Source organism: Octodon degus, unplaced genomic scaffold (genome assembly GCF_000260255.1).
Source record: "Octodon degus isolate 3935 unplaced genomic scaffold, OctDeg1.0 scaffold00021, whole genome shotgun sequence".
NCBI classification, from domain to species: domain Eukaryota; kingdom Metazoa; phylum Chordata; class Mammalia; order Rodentia; family Octodontidae; genus Octodon; species Octodon degus.
The window spans coordinates 8,691,158-8,707,887 of NW_004524597.1; the positions used below are offsets into that span (position 1 = coordinate 8,691,158).

At 51.6% G+C, this 16,730-nt stretch overlaps 1 protein-coding gene across 2 annotated transcripts; it reads right to left on the reverse strand.

Moving 5' to 3' along the window:
* Window positions 1–1,496: 1,496 nt before the first annotated feature.
* On the reverse strand, window positions 1,497–13,380 carry Mmp25 (matrix metallopeptidase 25). Of its 2 annotated transcripts, none has more exons than XM_004628092.2 (10): window positions 13,010–13,380; window positions 12,453–12,585; window positions 10,250–10,385; window positions 9,866–10,155; window positions 3,797–3,973; window positions 3,611–3,695; window positions 3,413–3,495; window positions 2,961–3,113; window positions 2,628–2,885; window positions 1,497–2,469 (listed from the first exon to the last, which is right to left on the reverse strand). In XM_004628092.2, exons 1-10 carry the CDS (start codon window positions 13,109–13,111, stop codon window positions 2,198–2,200), a joined length of 1,689 nt encoding a protein of 562 aa, XP_004628149.1. In that variant the 5' UTR covers window positions 13,112–13,380; the 3' UTR covers window positions 1,497–2,197. The 2 variants fall into 2 exon arrangements, with proteins under 2 accessions (XP_004628149.1, XP_023567357.1); XM_023711589.1 differs by having other exon boundaries at window positions 2,961–3,230.
* Window positions 13,381–16,730: the final 3,350 nt, after the last annotated feature.

Here is a 16,730-nt window from a genome sequence, read left to right on the forward strand (position 1 = left end):
GAGGTGTGAGGTTCGAACTCCAGCAACCTGAGGCTGACAGCTTTGTGGAAGCAGCCACTTAAAGGCCTGAGCTAGGGCCAGGCCTCCCTGATGGTCTTTTGAAACACAAAAGATTTTAATTTGGTTATGGGATTGTACCATTTTTTACTGTACCATTTTGAAAAAAGTAATCACTTTGATCTGTTTTGTGTAGTAGTCAAAAAGTACTAATGATGAGTTTACACATAGCCGTGAAAACATCTTGATTTCTCCTCTTTATTCTGGGCTTCCTCAATCAACTTTTGGTTCCTTGCTCTGCTTCCTCCTCCTCTTTCTACTTCAATATCTCTGTCTCAAACAACCCTGGATCCATTCCAACTTCTGCAAAGCAGAAAATTCTTGCCTGTCCAGTTACTGACGCCAAACTTCACCCAGGACCATCAGTGCTCAAAAAAAATGAAGAGCTTTTCATAATTTTATTCTCCGCCCAGTGTAGGGCTGGTTTTTTTTCTCTTTTTTTTTTTTTTTTTTTTTTTTGGTGGAACTGGGGATTGAACTAAGGCCCTTGTGCTTGCCAGGGAAGTGCTTATTCCACTGAGCCATCTCCCTGGCCCCTGTTCTCTCTCTTATTTAGAAAGGAATCCAGTAAAGAGTCAAATGGCTCCCAAGTGGCTTAGATTCATCAGGTCATAAACTAGTTGAGGAGGCCTGACTCTTGTTTTTTTGTTTGTTTTTTGTTTTTTGCGGTACCAGGGATTGAACTCAGGACCTTGCACTTGTCAGGCAAGTGCTTATTCTCCTGCGCTATCTCCTCAGCCTGACTCTGTTCTTATGCTGACCTGGGGGTCAGGAACAAGTGGTACCAAATCCTGATGTCTTGAAGTGCTGTCCGCAGTCTGGGATCCCCAAAGCACTACAGGCCCAGTGGGGCTAGGAAGAAACCACAAAGTGGCCCTTTAAGTGACTGAACCCTGAGGGGAATGGACACCTCTCTACCATGGCCATCATCCTGGCCCTGTAGAGAATACAGGAAGAGACTGGTTCCTGGGAGGCACACAACAAGCCACGAGACAGCCAGCTCCCTTGGCCAGCAGGGCACATAGCCCAGTCAAGATTCCCAGCTTCATCTCTATGCAAGGGGCACAGAGAGGATGTTCACTTTAGAAGACTGCTGGGCTTTGGGTGGTGTCCATGCTGTGTGTCCTGGGGGTGAGGGTGACTGGGAAAGGGGTCAAGCGGGCCAGAGGTGGGAAGGGTGGTGGTCTGTATGCTCACTGGTGATCCAGGACATAAGACAATGGCCCTAGGGGAGGTCTTGTCTTGCTTTGGAATCCCACCATGTGGCGCTTACAGTAGTGGGGTGTAGCAGGAACAGAAGAGGAGAAGAGGACCAAGTGGGTTTTTTTCTTTGGCTCTTTTGTTTTTGTTTTGAGACAGGGTCTCGGTATGCAGTTACAGCTGGCCTTGTGCTCACATTGAGCCCAGGGTGATATTAAACTTGCAAAGTTCCTCCTGCCTCAGCTTCCCAGAATGCTGGGATTACAGGTTTGTGCCGCCACGCCCAATTCGACCATGTAGGATTAAGATGCGAAACAGGAGAGGAGGGGCTGCAACTAAAGGTCCTGATCTGATCTGTCTGCTAAGGGCCTGATCAGACGCTAGGCAAAGTCCCCATAGGGTGAATGGGAAGCTGGGGAAAGTCCACAGACTTCTTAGAGAGCCCGGCTGTTCCGAGAAAAGGAGAGTCCTGCGGTGTTGTCGCAGCTGCGAACAGTCCCCTTCCCGTGAACCGCCAAGGGGACGTCCTGCATCCAATACCCCAGCTCTGCGGGAGCCCTCGCCCGCGCTCCCTAGCCAAACTCCGGGATTCCCGTTCCTTTTGGGCTTGAGGGGGAGGGTCCGCACCGCCCCCTGGCGGCCTAAGGGGCGGACAGTGAGGGGCAGTGCGGACTACTGTGCGCCCCCTGGTGACCGGCTCCAGCCTGCAGGTGTCCTTGGGGCAACCAAGAGGGCGCGCGCAGGCCAGGTGGGTGGACGGTCAGGTCTAGGCTGCATCCCTTCCCCACCCCAAGGACTCCACCCAACTCGGTGCCGGGGGAGCCGGGCCGTAGGAACGCACCCTGGGGCGCGGCAGGGGTTCACAATCCCACGTTGGTCCCGTAGTGGAGACTCAGGCCCCCTTGGCAGGGGGGCTGCTTGGCTCCGATGTCTCTCTCCCTCAGCAGCAGGAGACCCCTCTGACCAGCAGGAGCAGGAGGGGCAGCAGGAGGGGCTCGGGCCGCCACTTTGGGGCCAGATTGATCTCGCACTGACAATCGCAGGTTCCGGACTTGGGGGTCGCTTTGGGGTACATGGGACCTTGAGGACCAGAACTTGGGGCAGGGCAGTCCAACCACTCAGGCCCCATGGGCTGGGGGGAATCCGGGTCGGTCTTGACGCTGCCTTTGGGAAAGCGCCAGTAGTAGACGCCCTTGAAGAAGTAGGTGTCACCTGTTGGCGGGTAGGTCACACTTCAGGAGCTTGGTCCAGACCCGTCCGGATCGTGCCCTCCTCCTCCCAGGCCCTCTGCCATCCCCACTCCACTCTTAACCCACGATCCAAACCCCAACCTCAGAAGCGCCAGCGACCTCTAGCTCTGCGTTCCCCACCTGCATTGCTGACGGTGACGTCGTCCGGGGCAGGTGGCGCCCCTTCCCAGAGGCTCAGGTCGCGGGGGTAGCCAGGGTCGGGGCGCTCGGCGGCCTCGTCGTAACGCCAGTACTGGTGACCCCGGATCAGGTAGGTCTTCCCGTTAAGTGGCCAAGAGAACACTGCGTCCACCTCCTCGCCCGCGGGCAGCCCCAGCTTCTCAAGCGGCTGTGCCGCGCCCTCCACTTGCCGGTCGCGGAACACCCAGAACCAGGGGCCTGGAGGGGCAGCGAGTGGTCAGCGCGGGTCCCCGCTTGCCTGCGGCTCCCTGGCGCCCTACAACCCTCGCTCACCGCTGAAGAGGAGGATTCGGCCGTCTCGGTGGCGGGCATAGGCAGCCTGGATGACCTTCACGGAGGTGGGCAGCCCCTCCCAGAAGCGGTGCAGCCTGGCAGGACGACTGGACACCAGCTGTCCTGAGGGTTGGACGCGCCAAAACCAGGGCCCTGCAGGTGAAGGAGAGGGCACTGCCATGGCGCGGCAGGAGGTCCTGTCCCACAGAGTGCCTGGGGGTGGGCCAACTCCTGAGCTCATCCACAGGGATTGGTATGTGAGTGGTCCTCCTGGAAATCCAGAACACATGGATCCAGGGTGACCTGTCCTCAGTGGCTTACCTGAGATTTTCCTTTTTTTAACACCCAAAGTCTCACTTCTCAGAAAACCTCCTACCATGTCAGGGGAAGAGTCACCACAAATGGGTAGGAAGCCAAATATTGGAGATCAGAGGTCATCTAGAGCCACTCACCTTTGAAGAAGAAAGTTTCACCCCGGATGTTGGCAATGGCATCAAAATTGCCCTCACATCTATCAGGGACTGGTGTGGAGGGGCTGGGGAGGGAAAGTGAATGAGCAGAGGCTAGGGGCTCCTCCGCCTCCTTGACCACAGTGGACACTCAGGCTGGGGAGCTGGTCACCCTGGGTAGCACAGTTGGTGGGGACTCACCTGTCTGGGGGCAGGGCTGGGGGGTGGGGAGAAGGAACCAGGGGTCTCCTTGTGGGCTTGTCACCTGGGGTCTGGGGTAGTTTCCCTATAGGAATAAAGACACAGGCATGGGTTCCACAGGTCTGTGGCACAGGCCAAGGGAAAGCCTCTGGAGCTGATGCAGGGGCGGCCCCACACTTGTCATACCATACAGCTGCTGCAGGCCTTCACGGTCATCCTGGGACAGGCGGTACTTGTGTGGGTTGGCCACAGGGCCCTGGTAGAAGGGCCTCATAATGGAATCGGGTGCAGAGGAGTGACCCAGGCCCAGGACATGGCCAAACTCGTGAACTGCCACAGCAAACAGATCAGTCCCCTCACCATCTGCAGAGGGGAACATTTGGCTAGAGCTGAGGCCATCCTGTACCAGGAAGGAAAGCTGGGGAGCAGGTCTACTGGCCACCAGGAAGAGCCAGAAGACTCTTGGGAGGGGACTTGGGTCTCCTTGGCCCTGACCCTTCCTTGAGCCATACCATCTTTCCCATATTCCTTCACCCACTCAAATATATTTATTTTTTATTTTTTAAAATATTCTTTTTTTAACATTTATTTAGTGTGTGTGTGTGTGTGTGTGTGTGTGTGTGTGTGTGTGTGTGGCCAGCTCAGCCCACCAGGGGGCGAGGCTGGCTAGCATATGGTTGCGGGATCCAACCGTGGTCCCTGTGCTTTGCCAAGCTTGTTCCATGTAGGTGCTTTAGACCACTGAGCCATCTCGCCAGCCCCCACTCAAATATATTTAGGTAACCCTGCTTGGCAGTGCTTACACTTGGGTCAAGGCTAAGGTGACCCATAGATGGGACAGAGGAAGGGTGGCCTTACACCAATTAGTCATTCCCCTAGCAAGGGAAAATTGTTCATACAGAAACTTGGAGGACAGGAACCCTGAGTGTATGCAGTTCTCTCCAGGAAGCTCCTGTCCTGGGAGCATACTCTCCTCCTGGCTCATTTATCATCAGAGACCCCCATTATTTCCTCAACCCACCCTCATGGACCTCCCACTTCCTCTCCTTGCCTCCCCTCCTCCATTCACCTCTCCACTTTCTCACCCCTCCCCCAATTGGAGTAGCGCCTTCTCCCTTCCCTGGGATCCTCCCCTCCCCCCTGCTGGCCTTCTTCCACACCGCACACCTCCTGATGCAGAACACTGAGCTCCCTCCAGCAAGCACTCTCAGACCACAGCTTGTTGTAGTGGCGCCCACTCCTTCCCCCAGTCTCTTCCCACCACAACAGCCTCTTCCCTTGGGACCCAACCCTGGGCCAGTATAGCCCAGATCTTCATCAGTCAGCATCTGGCTCCAGCTGGAAAAGAGCAACCCCCCTGCAACCCATAGAAAAGACCCAGACAGTGACAGAGTTGAGCAACCCCCACATGACGTTAATTTTTTTTTCAGATATTTATCTATTTTGTGAAAATCTCTAACTAGGGTCAGCAACACTGGAAGTAGGATTATTGAAAATGATCTGGTGAATTGAAAAGCATGTTTCCTTTGGGCTTTGACAGCTGTTAGCTGAGACTAAGAGTGAAATAATTAGGCAAGTCCTGAAAGGAATAGCAAGCACTTGGCCTCTTTACCTCAAGCCTCCACCTCTTATCCTCAGTTTACAGAGAGGGAAACTGAGGCACGGAGCAGGCAGGGTGGGAGGCAGGGCTAGGACTGAGGGCTGCTCTCAGCTGTGTATCCTGACCTGGACAGTTCCTACTCAAACTGCAAGTGTCGTGGACTTCCGTGCTGACTCAATCTTCTTAGTACTCTGAATCCTTCTAAGAAGTCAGAGGAAGGTTGTAATTTCAATGGGTTTGATCTCTGCGCTCATCTTCCTTCCTTGTATTGCCTCTCCTTTACCAGAATGAGGCTTCTGGGTGAGCAACCCCTTCCTGCACCCTCCTCAGCTGTGCAGCTAGGAACTTAGACAACCACGAAGCCTAGCCCACAGCAATCTCACGCTGGGGCTTGGGGGAAGGGAGGATGGTTCCTCCTCTCATCCTGCCCTGGGCCAGCTGGCGAGGTAGCCAGCTACTGTGCACTGTCCTCTCAGCCTCCACTCCAGGCCTACAGCTCCTTCAAGCTGTCACCCAACCCCTGGCTCAGCACTGGGACACGTGCTGACAAGTGTGCTTCCTATGTCATCAAGACAGTTGTCCAGTGTAATCCAAGGTCCCGCAATCCCAGGGCAGATGGCTGCATTTCCTCCTACCCTGCTTTGTGTGAGGACCTTGCTTTGCTGAGCAACTCCAAGACAAGGATAGTGTCACCTACCCACCTACCCACTCATTCATCCACCCTCCCCCCAGCTTTCTTTGCAATGTCCCAGAAGCTCCCAACTCTCTCCATCCTCAGCCAGCCTTTAGCCTGCTTCCCTGGCTCCCCACTAGACCCTCTGTCCTCCCCCCACCAGCCAACTTCCTCCAGCTGTCCTCCAATCAAAACCTTCACTTCCTCGTCCTTCTCATGCCTAACTCCACTGCAGTTTGAGATTCTTCCCCAACCCATGCAGCCTGTAGGCACCATAAAGGTCCCTTGGTGATAGGCATGACGGTCCATACCTATAATCCCAGTACTCTGAGATTATAGGCTGAGGTAGCAGATCAAAAGTTTAGGTACAGGGCTGGAGAGATGGCTCAGTGGTCTAAAGCACCTACTTAGAACAAGCTTAACAAAGCACAGGGACTGCGGTTCAATCCCCCAGCACCACATGCCAGCCAGCCCCGCCCCCTGGTGGGCTGAGCTGGCCACACACACACACACACACACACACACACACATAAATAAATAAATAAAATTTTAAAAAAAGTTTAGGTAGAGCTTTAGCAACTTTGTGATTTAATAAGACCCTGTCTCAAAATAAAAAGTGTTGGGAACATAGCTCAGTGCAAAGGACCTGAGTTCAATTCCCACTGTAAAAAAGAAAAGTCACTTGGTGCCTGGATGACCAAACTCAGGCCTGTGTCATTTACTGGACTTGTTTGCTGTGCTGGCCCTTGCTGACCACTTCCTCCTTCACTCTTGTTCTTTGTCACCTTTCAGCCTGTTCATTCTCCACCTCTGTCAATTTCTCCTCCTTCTCTGCCTACCTCTTACTATGGGCTGCTCCAAGTTGCTGTACTTGACCTTTGCGTGCTGCATGGTTTTCCCAGTGACGTCTCCACAGCCCCCCTACTCTAAAATCTGCCCCCAGGCCCAACTCTGATAGTGGCTGGCAATGGGGTGAGCACCACTCTGCTCGGTGAATTACCTGGCTGATCTGCAGGTTTTGCTGCCAACAGGCACTGTCCTCATCTCTATTTCTCAGTGGAGAAGTGAGCTTCAGTAGCTTGGATGAACTACAAGCAACATTTTGTTTTGTTTTGAGACAGGGTCTCACTCTATAGCCCAGACTGGACTCAAACTCACAGCAATCCTTCTGCCTCAGCCTCATGCCAAGCATACTACAAGTGACCTGATTCAGGTTCAAAGCTCACATGCTTGGACTGGGGCTGACACTTAATAGAAAAGGGCTTGCAAAGCATGAGTTTGCTGAGACCTTAAGTTTGGTTCCCAGCAAGACAAAAAAAAAAAATTAATTCATTAACAAACATATAAAAGGCCACTTGTTTAATGATGTAGAATGTACTGTGTTGTTGTGGATGGGGTCTGCGACTGGCTAGCACCCCTGACAGGGCCTGGCTACAGCCACAGCTGAGCCTTTCCACCTCTAGCAACCCAAAGCCAATGACTGGCCCACAAGGTGCAATGCCGTGAGATCCAGCTCCTCTCTAGCACAGACTACACCCTTGCTCAGCCCTTCAGCCTATACTCCTTCTCTCTTCTTCAGCAGGTGCCCCTAAGAAATTGCTTGTGTAAGAGTTGCCAGCTGGAGCTGGGGACAAAGCTCAGCAGCATAAGCACCTGCCTGACAAGCACAGGGTCCTGAGTTCGATTCCTAGTTCCACATTCTGTGCTGGCACCAGAAACCTTAGTGCCTGGTCCCGGAACCAGGTATGATGGTGCATGCCTGTAATTCCAGCACTAGGGAGGCTGAGATAGGAGGATCACTAGGAGACTGAACTGTGCAGCAAGACCTTTGTATCAATTTAAAAAAAAAAAAAATTGCCAGCTGGAGCTCCACTTCTGGAAAACCTGACCTAGATCAGTGGAGTCCTGGTCTAGAGCAAGTCAGTCAATGCCTGTGCTATTTATGTGGATCATCTGCACCCTACAAACATTCATCCAAACCTGCCTTCAGGCCACCTGTCAGCCTGCTCCTCTGCCCCTCGTGCACAGCAGCAGAAGCAACCTCCCTCCAGGTCCTGAGCTGGACCCTGCCATCATCGTACCCTCCTCATCCCCTGTTGCCAGGATCCAGCTAGATCCCAATCTTTGGCCATCCTAATTGACTTCCCTCACAGCCATCCCCTCCACCACTGCCCACCAGGTCTGTTACCTGAACCAGACAGTAACTTCTGCCTCCCTGACACTATCCACCTCCCCCACTGGATCCAATGATATTTTTAGAATGCAAAACCCTCTGATAGCTTCCCACTGCCTTCAGAACCCTATGTCCAAATCCTTGCACTTGCTTTCCAAAATCATTTCTGATACCAGGCATGGTGGTACATGTCTTCAATCCTAGCACTCAGGAGGCTGAGGCAGGAGGATAACCATGAGTGAGGCCAGCCTAGGCTACATAGAGACTTCAGGGGGCTGGGGAGATAGCTCAGTGGAATAAGTGCTTGCCTGGCAAGCTCAAGGTCCTCAGTTCAATCCCAGGTACCACCAAAAAAAAAAAAGAAAGAAAGAAAGAAAAAAAAAAAAAAAGAAAGAAAGAAAGAAAGAAAGAAAGATTTAAGATGTTACTTACAATAAAAGCATACCATGTCCTATGTAAAACATTACTTTATAACCCACATTGAACAAACAAAATTGTGCATAGTGACTTCAAAACCAGTCTGAACTGTACAGCAAGAACCTGTCTCAAAAGCAAAATAAAAAACTTTTTTTTTGTGTGTGTGTGCTTAGTACAGGATCTACAGGGTCTCACTATGTAGACTTGACTCATAGTGATTTTTCTGTTTTCAGCCTCCCAAATGCTGAGGATTATAGGCATGCCCATCACGCCCAGTCTCAGTCGTGGCCTCAGCGCACCCTGGGAGCAGGGCTGGCACAGCACGCCAGGGAATGAACCGGCCGCTGCACTCTGCCTAAGCAGGTGCTTTAGGTCACGAAGCTACCTGGCCAGTCCTTTTAAAACAAAACTTTTGACACACGGAATGGGCCACTCTGTGTGAGCTCCCTCCTAATACCATAGTTTCACTTTCCAGCAAAAATGTTACAGGCATGCAGGCCCTTGGTGACTCTTCCCACTCATGATGGCCTGGCACTTGGGTAGCTCACTGGCTTGTGATTTCTCATTGTTTGTGCCCCTCAATGTGTGCTCCAAAAGAACAGGACTGGGTCCTGTAGACTGTACTGTTCACTGGTCAGTGAAGGTGTATATACCAAGTGAATGAGACATGGCGTCCTCTGAGGACACCTCCCTTCACTCTAAGTTTTGGGCTGACACCGCCTCTGAGCCCTTGAAGCTGCAGTACTTCCTCTCCTGAGATTTCCAACAGCTGTGTCACCATGTGTGTAATAATTGTGGGTTACTCTTCCTCCTTAGCTACAGGACAGAGAAGTTGTTTTGACTCTTGGAGTTAGCCCAGCTCAGAGCCAGGCACCAATAGGCTTCAGTGGTGACTGATTTTTTTTTTTTTTTTTTTTTTTTTTTTTTTTTTTTTTTTTTTTTTTTGTGATTGATTTTGTGTATCAATTTGGCCAGGCCATGGTGCCCAGTGGTTTGCTAAAACACCAGTCCAGATATTGCTGGGAAGGTATTTTGGAGACTTGGCTAAGGTAAAGCACATAACCCAAGTATAAGTGAGCCACATCCAATTGGGCCAGGATGTAGGAGTCAAAACAGAGAGTGAGAGGGAAGGAATCATGTCCTAAGACTAAAAGAGCTGCCTGAGTTTCCTACCTGCCCTACTAATTTTAGCCTTTCTGGACTCCATCACCCCTGTAAACCCATTCCTTAAGACAAATCTCATCACACACTCACATTCCACATACACTTGCTAGTGCTGTTTCTCTGGAGACACCTGACTGATTCGGGCTTCATTGATCAATTACTTTAAAACTCATTCATCAGGACAGACAGATCTGGGGAGAGGACCTGTCCAAATATGGCACAATTTACCTTTTGACCCAAATGTCCAGATCTCCTCATCATCGAAGTGAGTATCTCCAGAGATGGGGTGCTCTCCAGGGAAAAAGGCATGGGCTAAGGTGCCACCCAGTCCATCGAAGGGATAACTGTCTTGGTGGTAGCCCCGGGAGAAGGTGATGAGGATGTCAGGGTCCTGGTGCTGGGAGGACACCTCGTGGAATGCGAGGTTTGACTCGACGGCCCAGGCAGTCAGGGCATAGCTCATAAGGGTCCGCACGGTTTCCTTGGTCAGCTGTGAGCTCTGGGGGAAGGACTTGACCCTGGGCAGAGAGGGAGCAGGAGGCTGTGGGAGGAGAGGGTGCCCAGGAGGCTTTGCCCAGCCAGCAGGCCCAGGCAGGAAGCATCAGAACCTACCTCCATGTCAGAGTTCGCTTCTTCCACACACTGCCACCCAGAGCATAGCGCCTGCGGCGCCTGACAAGACCTGCTGGACCAAGCACATCTGGCAGGGAGCAGCGGGGTTTATGCATAGTGGCAATTGTCTCTGGGTCTGCAGGAAATGGGATGGGAGGATGGTGTCAGCACTAAGAAAGTCCGCTTTCCTAGTGCTGACACCAAATCAGGTATTAGCTAGCTTTATTTTTGGTATCAGGAATCAAACTGACGACCTCATGCTTGCCAGGCACGAACGAGACGAGCTGTGCCTGCTGAGCTATATCCCAGGCCCACTAGCCAAGTGTTTTACACGGAAAAATTAATGCTCAGAGTGGTTAAGGAATTTGCCCAAAATCTGAATTCAGGCTGTCTGACTCTGGAAGCCAGCTTGTACCACACTATGACTCCCTAGTGGACGATGCCTTTTCTATCCGGCCTGGGTGCACTGGTTGCTGGGGGAAGTGGGGGTGTGCTCTGAGACTCAGGCTTGGCCCCATGTTCCCGTTCCCTGAGCCCTGGAAGGTAGACTCAGCAGAAAGGAGCCTCAAGGGCAGAATAAGCTTCCTTCCTCTTGGAGCTGGGATTCCCTGTGAACCTGCCCACTCTTCATCCCATCAGGCCAAGAGTCCGCGACACAATCAAGTCCAAAGTCTCCAGCAGGAGTCCCTGGTCCCCTGTGGCAAGCCACCTCCTCTCCAGTTAGGTCTACCTAGAATCCCCTTTTCCATCTGAGCTCCATTCCCACTCATCTTCCAGTTAAGGTCAAACCACACCTGGAGTTGAGGTGACAAATAGTAACTGAGAACATATAGATGCCTAGGGATAGTTCAAAGCTGTCCCCAGAATGGACAGGACAGAAAAACAAAACAAACTTTGGGGTAGTAATCCAGGGTCCATCAAGCACTCTCTTCATCCCTGTTTGACCCCATATCCTCAGTTTAGCTGCTTGTGGTCACACCTCGCCCAACCACCATCATCTCTTGCCTGACTACTACCAATGCATCCTTCTCCTTTTCCACTTCCTTCTCCCTTGCAGCAACCACAGGATGCTTAACACAGTAGATCAGATAGTTTTTCCCCTCTTCAAACCTCCCATGGTTTGTTATCACCACCGGAATCAACTGCAGCACCGCTAGCCAGACTCTTGCCTAAGACCTTCGTTCTCCTTTCACTGCATGCACATTTTACTGGCCAGGGAGCCTTTGCATTTGCTGGGACACTTCCTCCCTCATTTTCCCATGGCTGGCTCCTCTTCATGGTCTTATCCCATGTGACATCCTCCAGAAAGGCCTGCCTGGGCTGGGAGTGGTGGCGCACATCTGTAATCCTAGCACTTGGGAGGCCCGAAGCAGGAGGACTGTTGGGAGTTTGGGACCAGCCTGGCCTACAAAGTGGGCGCAAGGCCAGCTTGAATTGCATAGCAAGACCCTGTCTCAAAAAGACCAAAAACCAAAACAAAACAAGACAAAAATCCTGGATTGGAGAGATAGCTCAATGGCATAATCACTTGCCTGACAAACATGAGGTCCTGCGTTTGATCCTTGCACAAAAAACAACAAACAACAAAACCCTGTCCTAACTAGACCAGCTGCCCATTATCTTTAGTTTTTTATTCTCTTTACACTTAGTCCAGGAATGCTGCTTAACAGTAAATTGCTTGCCTAGCATGCAAGAGACCTGAGTTCAGTCCTCTCACCTCAAGACAAACACATACATACACAGCACCACCTGAAATCACCCTGCATATTTATGTTTCTCTTGCTCTAGCACATTAGCTCTGTGGGAGTCAGGACTTCAAACCTCTTTTGGTGTTGTTTCACCCTCCAAATCAAATACAGCACTTTTTAAGGCCCCTTGGCCAGGCTCTTGACTAAGACCTTCACTCTCCTTTCACTGCACGCATGTAAACTTATACTTGCCATGGAGCCTTTGCATTTGTTGGGACACTTCCTCCCTACTCTTTCCATGGCTGTAACCACGGGCCTAAAATGGCTGGGTATCCAAGATTCCTGAGAAAGGTCAGTTGAAAGGAGGATGCCTGAGAGCCTCCAGGGTGGAGTTGGAACCTAAGATCAGCATTCTATAGCTCCTGTGATTCAGATGCATACTGAAGCTTAGAGAGGCTGGAACATCGTTAGGTGGGTGACACAGGCAGGCCTGCAGAACCAGGGCAGGTACCTACCCATGAGACCTGTTTCAGGCAGCCCAGCAAATCTCTGCATGACTTTAATGGCATCTCGCAGCTTCGCGGGGCTCTGCAGCTGGGCCTGGGCAGGGTGAGGTGGTGGCAGGTAGCCATAACGGGTCAGCCAGTCCTAAGCCATCCGGAGGTATAGTTGAAGCAGAAGGGTAGAGGGTGGAGCTGTGCTTTCCCACCACCATCCTGGAAGCCCCGCCCTGTCAGTATCCGGAGCCCAGGGCCCCCAGCCCCGGATGCCGGCCTGCTCCCCTTTCCTCAAGGTCCCCACCCCCAGTGCTGAGTTTGCGGGTCTCTGGTCTTGACCCAGGAGTTGGAGCCCCCACGCCTTGCCTATCCGCGCTCCTTCCCACAACCGACAAATCTGGAGACCAAATCTCCCAGCAGACTCAACAATAGGGACGTCCCCAGACACCATCTTCTGTAGCTCTTTGAACATGTAAATCTGGCCAGCTATCTCAACCGGGCACACAAGTCCAGGCGCCTGACCACCCTCTCTCGGTCTCCCTGCAGACCCTAGGAGCCCGAGGAGCCCCACTCACCACGCCCAGGCTCACGTCCTGCGCCGATGGGTCCGGGGCGCGCACCACACACGGCAGGAGCGGCAGGAGCCGCGCCAGGAGCCCGAGCGTCCGCGGCTGCATGGTGTTCGATGGCCTGGGCAAAGGGCTTGACGCCGGCCGCCCTGGGGACCTGCGGAGGAGATGAGTGGCCCAGAGAGGGCCGGGAGACCTGGCGCAGGGTAAGAAGGGTGGACAGGCGAGGACCCGGACTCAGAGAGTGCGTTAGAGGGAGGGGACAGGCGCTGGGCGCGACAGCCAGGAGTGCAGGTGGGCGGGAGTTACGCGCAAGGCCAGGTGGGGCTGGGGGTCCCAGGAGGCTTGAGAGGGTGCAGGCTCGCGGAGGCGGCTGGCCGGGGTCCTGGGCGTGGTGCTGTCTTCCAGCTACCCCAGGGCCAGGTGGGACGGACCGGGTTAAACCGACAGGGCGCGGCGGGGCCAGTGGCCCAATCTTGGAACGTTCAGCCTGCAAGGGGGCGGGCCAGGCCATGGCCCCCGCCTCCTGCCGGGGTCCAGGGTCCTTCCTCCTAGCACATCAAAGCCGGGGCGTTGCAGGGACTTTACTCCTACCACAGCACATGCTGCCCGCAAGTGTCTATTCCGGATTCCGCGCTACTCACGTTCCCGGACAGCTCCGCCTGTGACTTTTGAAGCAGAGCTTTTTCTTTTCTTTTCTTTTTTAAAACAGGGTGTCCTGTATAACCCAGGCTGCCTTCGAACTCGCAGCGATGCTCCTGTCTCAGCCTCCGGAGTGCTGAGATTACAGGTGCCACTTCGCCCGACTAATTTCTTCCGACCCTGCGAACCGAGGGAAGTGCTGCCCCCTCCCCTCCCCCACATTACATCACCTCCACCCCCTCGCCATCTTTCCCCGGGACCCCAGGCCACCGGCAGTCTGAGCGCCGGGGAATTTCCGGGCAGCCGAAGCTTGGGAAGAAAGCTTCCCTTCCCCGCGGGGTCCCGCCGGCCAGCTGTGTATGGCCAGATTATCACACACACACACACACACACACACACACACACACACACACACACACACACGTAGCTGCGCATGTCTCCGCCTCGAGATGCCGTGGTGTTGGCTTCTCCGGACCCCATGCGCAGGGTTGCTACCCGGATGGGCAGGTGAAAAAGGATGTGAGGAATCCGCTTCTCTCCACCAGGGGCGGGGAGGGTGTGAGTTCGACCGATTTGCTCAATCCCAGGAGCAGCCCATAGGGGATGCCAAGAGAGCACCAACTGCTTGCTTGCTTGCCTTTTTCTTTCTTTCTTTCCTTTTTTTTTTTTTTTTTTTTTTTTTTTTTTTTTCTTCCTCTTTGGTTTTAAACCCAGGCCCTCCCCCCTGACCTACTTTTTTTTTTTTTTTTTTTTTTTTTTTTTTTTTTTAATTTCTTTCTTCCTACTTGGATCTGAACCCAGGGCCTTCACCCTGAGCTACATCTTCATTTGTTTATTTATTTTTTAAATTTTGAAAGTGTCTGGATAAATTGCTTAGGCTGGGCTCAAATTCTTATCCTTCTGCCTCAGTTTCCCAGAGTGCAGGGATTATAGCAGATTCCACCTTGTTCAACTTCATTTAAGACAAAATAATGAGCAAGATAACCAAACTAAAGCACGGATAGCCTGTATTTCTCTGATAGGGTTTCTGTAATAAAATGCCATAGGCTGGGTGGCTCACACAGAAATTTATTTTTCCACAGTCCTGGATCCTGGAAGCCCAAGGTCCACAAGCCTGCAGGGTCTGCTTCCTCTCAGGCCCTCTCCTAGGCTTCAGGAGACCACTACTGGCTGTCTCTTCCTGCACCTTCCTTTTCTTAAAAGGACAGAAGTCACTTGAGCTTAACAACCACTTACAGGCCTTGTGTCTAAATACAGTTACAGGGGCCGGGGAGATGGCTCAGTGGGATAAGCACTTCTCTGGCAAGTGCAAGGGCCTGAGTTCAACCCCCAGCTCAAAAAAAAAAAAAAATAAATAAAATAAAATAAATAAATAAATAAATACAGTTACATTCTCAGGTGCTTATCTAAAATGATTTTTTTAAAGTATATTTGGGGGGCTGGTGAGATGGCTCAGTGGTCTAAAGCACCTACTTAGAACAAGCTAAACTAAGCAAAGCACAGGGACCGCGGTTCAATCCCCAAGCACCACATGCCAGCCAGCCCCGCCCCCTGGTGGGCTGAGCGGGCCACACACACACAAAATAAAATATTTGGTACAGGGTCTCATTACGCAGTCGGACTCGGAGTGATCCTCCTGTTTTCAGCCTCCCCAGCACTGGGTTTATAAGCGTTTGCCCCCATGCTGGGTCTCCATGGCTGGTTCAGTGCACCTGGGGGCGGGGCCTGCTTGGCATGTGGTGCAGATGATCAAACCGCAGTCCCTGTGCTTGCCTAAGCAGGCACTTAGTCCACTGAGTTATCTCACCAGTCCACTAAAAGGATTTTGAGGGAACACAATTCAGTATATAACAGGTCCTATGCTTGCCATCAGATTTGAAATATTAAAAAGTCTGAAGATGCCAAGTACTAGTAGGTGTGGACCAGATGAAAATTTGTGGTTGTCCTATGGTAGAGTGAACTCACCACCCAGAATTCAGTTGAAATTGAACACTGATGAAATCCACACACATGAGGAGAATGTGAAGCTAGTCACAAACCTGTGATCCTAGCACTCCAGGGATTTGCTCAATCCTTGGAGCAGCCCATAGGTGATGCCAAAAGAGCACCAACTATTTACTTGCTTGCTTGCTTTTTTTCTTTCTTCTCTTTCTTTCTTTCTTTCTTTCTTTCTTTCTTTCTTTCTTTTTTTTTTTTTTTTTCTTCCTACTTGGATCTGAACCCAGGGCCTTCACCCTGAGCTGCATCTTCAATTCATTTAATTTTTTAAAGGATCATGAGTTTAACATCAACCTGGGCTATACAACAAGACCCTGTCAAAAAAAAAAAGCAAGAAGAAAAAAAAAGGAAGAAGAGTTTGATTGTTTAGTGATAAGCTTTCTAGGGGGACCAGGGCAGGTTTCCCTACTGGTAAGAAAATGACCTGAGGAGCCAGGCATGCTGGTACACACATGTAATTCCAATACTATGGAAGGTTACGGTAGGAGAATCACAAGTTCTAGCCCAGTCTGGGCAATTTAGTGAGATTTTGAATCAAAATAGAAAAGAGGGGCCAGGGAGATAGCTCAGTAGAATAAGTGCTTGCCTGGCAAGGGCAAGATCCTGAGTTCGATCCCTGGTACCAGAAAAAAAGAAAAGAAAGAAAGAAGCTGGGTGTGGTGTTACATACCTGTAATCCCAGAATTTAGGAGGCTGAGGCAGGAGGATTATTATCTTTGAGAACAGCTTGGGCTACACAGGGAGTTCAAGATCAGCCTGGACTACATAGTGAGACCCTGTCTCAAAAAACCAAAAATAAAAAAAAAAAATGGGATGAAGATGTAGCGAAGACTCTGAGTTGAATCCCCAGAATGATAAAATATAAAATAGAAAGAGAATAGCCCCACTTTCCCATCTTCAGAAGTGCTCCAGTCTTTCCTTGAAACAACCTTTCAGCGCAGACTCTTCAGGCGCCATGGGGATCCTTCAGTCATTGTGGGCAGACTCTGCAGCTTTCTTCATAGAACCATCTTCTGATACGATTTGCACAGGAAGGACACTGCACTACATTCCAAGCATTGGACTGAAAATTTCTGTCTCCTGTGTG